Source organism: Protomyctophum parallelum, assembly GCF_964188405.1.
Source record: "Protomyctophum parallelum genome assembly, chromosome: 9".
NCBI lineage: Eukaryota > Metazoa > Chordata > Actinopteri > Myctophiformes > Myctophidae > Protomyctophum > Protomyctophum parallelum.
Genome location: NC_139706.1, coordinates 11,980,509 through 11,992,076, shown reverse-complemented (window position 1 = coordinate 11,992,076; position 11,568 = coordinate 11,980,509). Strand labels below are relative to the sequence as shown.

Genomic DNA, 11,568 nt, shown 5'->3' with positions numbered 1-11,568 from the left:
AACATTCAGAACCACCCCAACACCGTCCGTTAATTGAACTTTGTGTAGCTTAAATCGTGTACTTAGGATTAAAGAATGAATGAAGTTGGATCAAAATCCATATTATATAAACAAAAGGCGTATGTCCTTTCTAGTTCTATTGATTCTCCAGACATTCATGATTGTCTGTGTTATTTATTGTTATACTATTTATGTTATTATAATGTATTGTTTAACAGTCATTTTGTCTTTACCAAAGCTCTGTCTCTGATGTTGTTCCTGGAGTTGAGGATTCCTCCACTGGTGATGGTGGTCTCATACAGGGTGTAGCCATATGACTGACGTTGTTGTTGTTGACAGGAAGATTCTCCATGTTCACGGGCCTCTCTGACTTAAAAGGCTACCACAAACAAAGACAGTATTAACAGCACTCATACAGTCAATATGATTGTAGACATTCTGACAACTGTGATCATCCGATGTTTGAAAATATGTGTCATTTCTACAAAGCACCAGTCTACAAAGCACTAGGGGAAATGTGGCGCCAGTGCCAGAAAAATTGCGTGAAAACCTAAAGAAGAAGAAAGGCTCCCTGACTAACCACGTGGTGTAGTCGAACATGTGAGAAAAAGAAAAGAATATATATAGCCTATATTATATTTTTTAATTACTGGATTAAATGACATTAAGGAAAGACAGATTTTTACGTTCTGCCACAGGCGGGGGGTGGAGAATAAAACGGAATACATGTTCTTGGCATGCATTCGTTAACCCATTTAGAACTAAGGCCAATTCCTGAAATGCCTTCTAATTTCTGACATACAAAATGTCTAAAAATGTAAAGGTCAAAAGGCCTAAATGGGTTAAGGTGTGTCAACATGGACCATATCAAAATAAATGTACTGCATGTAAATACTTCCAGAATTGTCCTTCCCTGTGTTAACTTTCTTTTCTGCCACATGGGTTGAAGTATTTAATTTAATCATTTAATTTAATATTAGTGAGAGATAGAAATAGGCTATGTTTGCAATTTCAGAACTTCATTTGAAAATGTGATATCCACAATTTGAAATAGTGACACCTTACACTACAGGGATGGAAAAACAAACAAAAATGACAGTGAGAACGGGTACTCTGACAACACGTACACATAACCGGGTGTATACACTTCTAGTTCAAGTTTCCAACTTGCATCATTCCCGAGTAGACCTCCCAATGTTTGCCACTGCTGTACCCTACTGGCTCACCTGCCACTGCAGTAGGGTACCTCTATGCACAACAAAGTATACATCTGGCTGGAGTGGATATTCAAACAAAGTGATCTTGGAGAGCATCTTGAGTTTATTTCTATATAGGGCAAAACAATTCTGTCTGAATGCCCTAGAGATGTACATTATACACTCTTCAGAACAATAAACAATTCCTGCTATGAAACACCCATTCTGCCATTCTGTACACACATACTGTACAGAATAGAAAACTAAGCTATGCTCACATTCGCTCTGTAGCCACTGAACAATCAATACCTGGTCGGGGGTAAGTAATTGTTGCGAAGGGAAGCAAATTATTGCAATGGTGAGTGAATACTTTATGTTGCAAGCTACTTACATGTTACATGCTACAGTACATCTGTCTTGAACGTAAATGTGCATATCTGAGCTAGGCCAGTGGACAGGATATCAATCACACATGGATGCATGCATGCATACATGCATGCATCTTTTTATTTTTAAGTGGTGCGCAAACCACTTCCTTAAGTGACTATGTGTGTGTGTGTGTGTGTGTGTGTGTGTGTGTGTTCCTGCTTGGCTGGCTGCCTGGGTATGTGTGAGCACGAAAACAGCATGGCTGTTTTCACCACCTGTGCGCAACCTAACACACACACATATTAACTGTATATATGGTGATTTCAGGTGTGCCAGTATAGTACAGTGACAGTACAGTACAGTACAGTACAGTACAGTACAGTACAGTACAGTACAGTACAGTACAGTACAGTACAGTACAGTACAGTACAGTACAGTACAGTACAGTACAGTACAGTACAGTACAGGGTACAGTAGAGGGACCCCCACACGGCAACTCTGTCATTTCTCAACGGTTTCGGGTAGCCGGAATCGGGCCGGCACCCTGGGTGCGTTCCTGTGGGTCTTCACCCCCAGGGACCCCCACACGGAGTTGCATCACTTACTTCACACGGGTGTGATTTTTATTTTTAACTAAACAAGCATAATATCTTTCATCAATGTACTCCACCTGATTCCCACAGAACAGACATGTCTGTTCACACCTGGCAGCTGCTCAGTAAAACTGATTTAGAACCAGTACCAAAGGAAACAAAGTGCATTGCCATTTCCCCCCCCATTTCTTTCATCATGCCTTTTATCTTCCCCTGGTACAAGAATGAAGTCAAAACAAAATGCCCACCATAGAAATGTGGTGCTCAAGGGTACCCCCACCCAATTGTTGCTGCTGATGATGAGTAAAGCATTACTAAATGAAGATCCATCAACTGAGGTAAAGTTATATTTAGGATGTGCACAATACTGCATATACCATCAATTGACCATATTCACACGACAGCTACGTATGTCGCACACCCACCCTCCCATAGTATGATGTAAAAGCAAAAAAAGGCAGCCATGTGAATATTTTCAGTAGACTACTGTTGTTACTGTCTGGCTGTTGCTGACCTTGTCAGTGAAGTGCAGGCTGTCCCACAGTGACAGGTGTTGCAGAACGACAACAGGCTGGTAGGCTCTCCTTTCCTGGACAGAAGGAAGCTCCGGGAGAGGCTCAACTAGAAACACAAGGAGGGAATAAGATGATATTATCCAGTAGTTACGTAAGAGTTAATTTAATGTACAGTCGGTCAATATTGTAAAATCCTGACATGAAACAGAGGTCCTGCTTTGCCTTAAGGTTGTTTTATTTCCAATAATGATGCCTCACTGTACAATGTTATGCTTATTATATGGCTACTTGTGAGCAAAATCAATAATTTGACACAACATATTGATTTTAAAATTATTCTATTAGCCAACAAGATTCTGCTTCCATGGCAAACAATGTAAAGAGAGACGGAAGCAGTCTGCTGCTGAGGTATTATAATAATATAGATCTAGTGGGATAATTTAATAGACAGACACATTAATGGTCTGTCTGTCTGGTCAGCCCATCCAAATGTCAGCAGCTCCCTGTGTCACAAACATTCATGATCAAACACAAATTAACGAAGATAAATGGCATGCTAAGTACTTCCATCCACAACAATAAACATCGACATGCATGTACACATTGAAACGTGTGGAGAGAATGTTAAAGACAAAGGGTGAGGAAAAGTAGAGAGACAGACAGCTCTTTGACTAAACAACATTACTGTCATGCCCACTCTCCCCGTGTACAGATGATGGGTTGATGCAGAGAAACTAAAATGCTTCATTTTCTCAGCAAGCACATACAAAAGCACTTCATATTCACAGTCGACCTTGACACCACCAGTGACTGGGCGCGCCCGCAAACCAGTCAAAATCATAAACACATCTCTCAAAACCACAAAATTGTGTTTAACCCTCTAACACCCGCATTAATTTCTACTTGCAAAAAATAGATTTCAACCTTACTACTACTTTGTACTACTAGGACTGACACTAAAACATATGTTAAAAAAAATAAAAAAATAAAGTTTGATGGAAAATTTATAATAATTATATAATAATTATATAATAATATAAAAAAATCATAATTTACATTTGGGGGATATCTTTCACAATAATGAATAAAACATGTTCTAGACATTCTAATGATCACAAAAAAACATATATTACAATTATTTTACCTACTTTTATTAGGGTAAAGGTCAAAAGTCTTAGGTTAAAAAATGTTCAAAATCGCACAGAGTCCAGACATTTTTAATTTGTGTGAATTTCAGCCTCTGTGGGGGGTATTTATATGCAAATATCATGACCAATGGCATTGAAATGGCATTGCAATGAACATCACTGATGACGTTTAGGTGAAAAAAGAACAGAAAAAAATAATAATAATTTAGTAATTAAATAAAATAAAATTGTTGCTAAAAAGCAACGCTGGGTGTTAGAGGGTTAACAGTGCTCTGCCAGTGCCTTCTGGGCCCGTTTCAACAGTGTTCGAGCATTCAGAGACACTGACAGCTGCCTGCAGAATGGGTTGACTGGATTCCCCTTACCACTAAATTCTTTTCGCTCCTATGCCACCAAAATGTGGAACGCCCTACCAATAGTCATTAAGACATGCAAATCCCTTGAATCCTTAAAAAACGCTCTCAAAGGCCACCTACGGACAGCTGCAATTCGAAACTGGTCCCCGTAAAACATGAATCCCCCACCCACCCCTTTCCCCCCTAACTGTATATGTTTTTTCCCCCTTTTTTATCCTCTATGATGATTTCCTGTTTAAGAGTATATTTCTTGTTATGATGAATTGAACATGGAGGGCCCTATTGTAAACAAGTGTAATGCTTTATGTTTATGGTGTTGTCCACAGTTAACAGTTTTGTATTGAGTTGTGCTTGAAATGCACTGTAATTATCCAATCTGTTAATACATTCATCAATCAAAACACTAAAAAGCTTAATAAGGCCTATTCATACTCGAGTTTTAGGTGATGATGTGACGTCTGTGAGGTGACCACCGAAACGGTGGTCACCTCACAGACATACAGTACCTCATCACATGTCTGTGATGTTTTTGTTTTTTCACTTCAGGTTAATGTCATTGTGATGGAAATACAGGTTTGTAATTTAATGCTAAAGGGAACACACACTGAAAAATGCTTTTGTATCAAGATTAAAACATTTTGGGGGGCGTTTTCATTAACACGAGAACAATGGCCATTATAGCATGCTAACTTTAGAAGAATAGAAAACCTACAGTTTCTATTAGCTTGGCTATGTAAATGATATGCTAGTATTATTACTGAATGAAAAGCATGAAATAAATCATGAACATCAGAGGGCTTACAATCACACTATTGATGGTGAATTCTGAAGTCCACGAGACAGCGTCATTGTAGAAATGCAAGAAATACTCCTAAAGTCCCAAATCCTAAACTGTAACATTTCTATTTGCTATTTTAGGAGCATGTGTCATCATTGAACAAAAACATTCTGGATCTAAATTCCTGTTGAATTATGCAAATACACTGCTCTATATCGTAATGCCTACAGGGAAGGGAGTGACTCACACTATGCATATGAACTCAAGAGCCAAACAATGGTAAGAAATCAAACTGATCTGATTAGAGAATTAGGTCATCATGTGTGTACGGCTGCTGAGCTGAAAGCAGTGCTTGCCCCAACTATTTCTTTCTTAGTTTATGTCTCTTATTCGGGTAGTTGTTTTGTTCAGCAGACAAATTAATCACTCGAAGCCAGTCTTCAAATGACCTTCTTTTGCTGTAATGGTGGGCAAATTGTTACTCTGCTGTCCCTCCCTACAAAACACAAGGCTTCCACCCCTGGCCGCAAAGCACTGGGGAACAGTCTACACACCCAACAAGATGATTAGTGAGAAGTTGAGTAAAACATTGCCATGACGTATATTCATTCCATATCCCCTTATTCATTCCATATTCCATATTCATTCAATTTTTACTCTACTAACTGATCTAACCCTAACGTTAACCATACTCTTGGTCCAAAAACTTCACATTGGGACCACCTCTTTTGTCCCCACATAGACATGCGTCGCCAGTAAACTGGTTAATGTCTCCACCAGGCCGAAGGCATGGGGAGAGAGTATGTTTTGCACTCCGTCAGTGTGTCCGTCGGTGTGTCCGTCTGTGAACAGTTAATCTCTGGCACCGTTGGCTTGATCACAGCCATACTCTGCAGTCTGCACACACACTCCCTGAATACCAGAGCTGAACCTCTGCCCCAAAGTTTTCACATTGGCCTGTTATAGCGCCACAAGAAGGCCACTTTGTGCAAAACACTTTTTTTGACAGTACACCTACATGTTTTGTCCAAATACCATGCAAATTGGTACACAGTCTCTCTAGAGCCATTCAACGAAACTGTTCTTTCAGATTTTTCAGACTCCGTCCTGATTGCCTAAGATTGGCTTTGCAGGAGTGCTCCGTTTCAAACAAAATGCTGCGAATAATGAACACATTGTGTGATTTCCGTGAAACTTTGCACGCACATTCCCACTATGCCGAGTAAGACATGCCACTGGATCATGTATACAAATCTGTATACATGATCCCCATAGTCATGTGATCAAGACGGGTTTGTTTGATTTCTCATAATCCATCCTGATTGGCTTCTAAAGTTTTCAGGAGTAGCTTCCTAAACATTTTGCCAAACATCACACACACTTCTATCCTCCTGGTGGAGACTAAAATGTTCCCCAAAATGTGGCCAGCCATCTTGGCCAAAATAGGTACTTAAGGAGCCCAAGCAGGATAGGAAGAAGGAGACAAAGACAGAAAGAGAGGAAGAGAGGCGTATTCTAAAAAAAAAACACATTTTCTAATGACATACATTCCAGGAACAGGACTGAACTACCCTTCAACAACAGACTCATTGAAGATTATGCAACTTAAAAACTGTCTGGGGCGCTCACAAAAGCCTGAGTAGACGTTCAAAATAATGACCCCAAACATGTTTGGAAGTGAAATATCCCTTTAAACATTGGCAGAAGACAAAAAACATTTTACAATGGACTGCTTTTACAACTGCCTAGTCTGCCCTTTCCCACTACTGTTCAACATCTGCCATTTCTTTGCATTTTCCTCTTAGCTTCCAGAAAAGAAGAGGGGAGGATAGAAAGTGAGAGACAAAGACAGAGAGGAAGAGACAGAGTGAGCGAGAGAGAGATAGAGAGAGAGGAGGTTGTGTGGTAGTTGCACACAACTATGGTTAGGCCTACAGAAAGACACAGTAAACTCCTCTGTGCTATTTTAACTATGAGAGGATAAAGGTGAATCTGTTTGAATATTGATTGATTGAATACTATAGTAACAAGTTTGAAAACAGTATGCTGTAAAGAAATAAATAAATGACTAAATAAATAATAAACACCCAACACAATGGGTCCTTCTTTACACTCTTCTAGGGTTAAATTAACACCAACAATGTGACTGTGCAGGTAGAAGGGGGTGGAGAGAGAGGAGCATGCAGGGGGCTCCTCACAGTGACAGCACTCACCGCAGAAGCGGCTGAATAAATTCCTCAGAAGATGATACTTGGTGGTGTAATCCCCAGCCTCGGATAATGGAGCATCGTAATCTGAAAGATAATGCGCCATCAGAACAGCAGGCACGGGGGAGAGAGAGAGGCGGGTGGTGGTGGCCAGTGGGGCGTCTCCTTTCTGTGGCAGATGTTTTCACTGCACAACCCCAGTCGAGCATCTTGAGACAGCATCAGCGGGGGGTCAGCAAAAAGACAGTAAGATCATATGTAGTATGGATAACGAACGGGTCATCGCCATGTTGGCTTGTGGTAGACATTTTTGTCAAAATTCCATTTTTGCCAGACATACAAAATGAGCGGACAATAATATTACCCTGAACGCAAAGAGATAGCCCTGAATGACCATAACGGGTCTGGGACTGTGAGAGTGTACAAATGGGAGTGTGTACATTTTGTACACTGGGGGTCCAGTGTACAAATGGGAGTGTACATGTTGTACACTGGGGGTCAAGTGTACAAATGGACCCCCAGTGTGTTTGAGAACCACTAGTACAAGTGGACTCATAATGTGCCATAGTGTAGTAAATTAGTGTCATACATAATTCTGAAGAAAACCTGGAGACTTGGCATTCAGTATATGCCGTAATTGGGTCTTACAGTATGATCAAAATGAGAACATTATAATGGCGTGTAAACAGATAATCAAAAAATTGTCACAGACAAGTCTTTGCCACGGACACATTTGTCCATGTACGGACATATTGATGATATTGATGGAGAAGTAAACACAGCCATGATGAAGACAGTTGAAGGACAGAGGTTGGTTGTAACCCGCTGACGACGATCACTTGGGATGGTCCCCCTCCTTCTCTTTGGTGGAATGAGGTCATTACAATGTTAAGCACCCTTGAGGAGGGATATAAAACCCATTGTACCAGCTTTCATTTACATTTCCATGCATTTTATTAGGTAATGAATTCATTATCTTGCACTCAGTATTCAAATTCCATGGCAGCCTAAGGTCAGGCGACATAAAGGAGCAATAGCACCATCTACTGGCCACAATAATATTCCCTTTATAGTTTAAACATATACATATAGACAGTACATCTTTTAACTCTAAAATAAATCAACAACAAGAAAATAATGTAAAAGTTGTTTTCCATATTTTTACTGTGAGTTGCATTCACCCATTCAGTGGAGGCAGCCATGCACTTTGGGGACAGTTAATCACTTTCACCCTGGAGTCCATACTGTGTGCATGCCATTATAGAATTAGAGACATTTCACAATTAGCATTTAACAGATCTACAAGCTCACAGTGCATTGTGTTGTAACAATTTTTGTCTTGTTTTAGGAGATATATTTTTCCAAAACCTTCAAAAAAACATATCGTCGCTGTCGGGCAGAAACCATTTTAGTTGCTTTTGTTTTTATTTAATAAATTGCTAATTGAACACACTTTAGGTCTGTGTGTGGATTTTACAAATATTGAACGAATGAAACTCAAAAGTATTTAAAAAAGATGTTCTGAATAAACCCCCTAACTCCAATGGATCCTCAAACTGTCAGTCTAACAACTCCAACTTGTGGAGTTAGGTTGGACCCCCATTAATTAGAATGACGAATTCAGACGGAAAAAAGTATCTGACAATGTCACTATACCAACTTTGATGAGGCAGTGTTGCGTTGTTCTAAAAACACTGTTTTCTGAAAAGTTAATAATTTGGACATAGATATGCATTACATGTAGTCTTATAGATTGGCTATGTTTTTTTTTGTTTGTTTTTTTTCAGTCTCTTTTCTGATGCCCTATTCTGGGCATGTTATGCTTCATTTCAGATCCCTGCTGTGTAGGCTCATGCTGCACAGTACATGCTCCACAGTCTTAATGAATCATTCATTTTTAACAACTCTTCATAGAAAATACTTTCCGATGTCAACAGGGGCCACTCAATGTATAGTATTAGTAACATGACAAGTGCCTATACAAAACCATTAGGGCATTGCATAATAATGAATTTAGCATAAGTGGCCCTTTGTGATAACCTAACCTATATACTTGTCAGTCAGTAGTACCATAATGCATTAGTGCCGACACCATTCTCTGTGTGTCCACGCCACGGTCAGATTTAATGAGCATACATACCATAGCTGGTAATCATTGCTTTGGGAGCTGGAGTTCCGATGGCAAATGCTCCATTCATGAAGCCAAAATTTGTCCCTCCGTGGAACATGTAAAGGTTAATTGACATGTCCATTCTCAGAATCTGTGTTACCACAGCAACCATGTCTGTCAAAAAAAGAGAGAGAAGGATATAACATAAAAGTATAACCACCAATGTGATATAGTAGTTATACTACTGAGATATCAGATAACAGTTCTGAGCACAGCATGAAATAAGAACCAACAGGCCACCTTTTAGACCTGTGAATAATAATATTTGCCAGCTGGAAACCTTGCTTAAATAAGCCAATTACCCTCGATTTTTCTTCACTTGGAATGTGGCCTGACCTCTCCTTCGCATTATATTACAGGTCATGGTAATTCATTACAGAGTAAACCTTACTTCCATAAAAAATTCCGCCCACCAGAAAGTAGCCAGGGATACATGCGGTGGGCAGTGGCACGACATCATTAAGTATTCAAATTTGGCTGACATTAATGATCAGAATCAAGGGCAATCAAGTGAATAACAATTCGGAGTGGGGTGAATCAACTGGTTTAAATTATTCTGCATGCCACTAACCATCCTATTTAGACCTTTTAAATCCTAACTAAACCTAAGTTTCAATTTTCATTCAAAATATATATTAAAAAAAAAATCACACCCGTGTGAAGTGAGGGGCACTCTTATCATCGTACATTATCATGACGTAAAATAGACACTATCCTATTTCCTCAGACACTATGACGTAAAATTCTCCATTCATTGTCAATGGGAATTTAATGTTTGTGTATTACGGAAAAATACACTAGCTGAATATAGGAGAAAAGAATCACACCGTGTGAAGTGAGGGGACCTACTAGACACCAGTCACTGTACTCCCTGTGGGGGTGTGGAACGCGTGTCGAATTTGAAAATGTGTGTGTGTGTGTGTGTGTGTGTGTGTGTGTGTGTATGTACGTACGGTACGTCTGTACCTGTATAGAAGTGGGTAATGTATATTTTGTAATAATCCAAATCTACAAAGTAACTAAAGTTTTCAAATAAATGTAGTGGAGTAGACGTACAATATTTGGATCTGAGATGTAGTAGAGTAGAAGTTAAAGTATTGGAAGTTGGTATTACTCAAGTAAAGTATACAAATACCTAAAAACTGTACTTAAGTACAGTACTTAGGTAAACAGGAAATTGCCTGTACATTCCGGAGTTCATTTCCTAGCTTCCTGCAGCACATCTTGAGGTGTGATCTCTCTTGTCAGCATGTCACAGCCCATCCCAACCCATCACCACCACATACACGTGTGCGCACACACGCACGCACGCACACACGTACGCATGCACGCACGCACACACATTCTCGAGGAGGAGAAAATACAGAGCGAAGTAAGACTTCTGGGATTGACAAGAGCAGCCTGAGGCTCTGCTGGATGTGTTTGAATTTCTTAAGAATCCTCACAATAATAATAGTACACTGCATGACAGGAATTCATTTTCAATAGAAATAGAAATGTTCAGTGATTTATATAATATAACAATGCTAGGCCCGAAATATCCTGCACTTGGCAGTGGCAAATAGTGGCACCCATCAGATAACGAGTGGTACAGTGGTATCTCGTCTTTGTCGGGTGGAAGCCTTGTATGTCCAAAACCGTTACTTTTCACGGAGCCATCGTAGCTATTATTTAGTCACAATGTTAATACTTTCATTGGTTAATGTTTATGAAACCAGACATAAGCATGTTCAACCTTGCGTCCCTGTTTTGGGCGTTATTATAGGACAACATTTTCAGAAATGTTCAAAATCTTTCAAAAATAGCAGATGTACAAGCTTACAATGCAAGCTTGTAGATTGGCTATTTTAGATACTTTTGCGTGACACTGACATTTGGCAAAGTACAATAGAATGGGGCATTTATTTATAGAAGACAGATATAACAACAAATATGGAGATACAAGATTTCTATCTGACAGCAACAATACATGACTTCACTGGAATGTTGTGAACTGTACTCTGTAAGTTATTTTCTACCTATTGCTGCACAAAGCAGCAATAGAGTACGAATTAAACACAGACATGAAAAGCACAAAGTTGAGTGTGTACCACCATGCCATGATGCAGGCATGAAGAAAGAAATCACAGATGTCCCAAAATATTAATCTATTTCTGAGAAATGTAATTATTGTTGCTAAAAATGTACATTAAAAGGGAGGAGTACTTCAGCACCATGGACAGCACCCAGGCCATTA

General features: G+C 39.5%; 1 protein-coding gene across 1 annotated transcript in view; it reads right to left on the bottom strand.

Annotated features, from left to right (window-relative positions):
- LOC310864225 (beta-galactosidase-1-like protein 2) overlaps positions 1 to 11,568 on the bottom strand; it is a 31,592-nt gene that overhangs the window by 8,587 nt on the left and 11,437 nt on the right. The window contains 5 exon segments of the mRNA XM_083772826.1: positions 234 to 322; positions 325 to 379; positions 2,673 to 2,779; positions 7,169 to 7,249; positions 9,303 to 9,446. Of these exon segments, the coding sequence (XP_083628952.1) occupies positions 234 to 322; positions 325 to 379; positions 2,673 to 2,779; positions 7,169 to 7,249; positions 9,303 to 9,446 (476 nt within the window).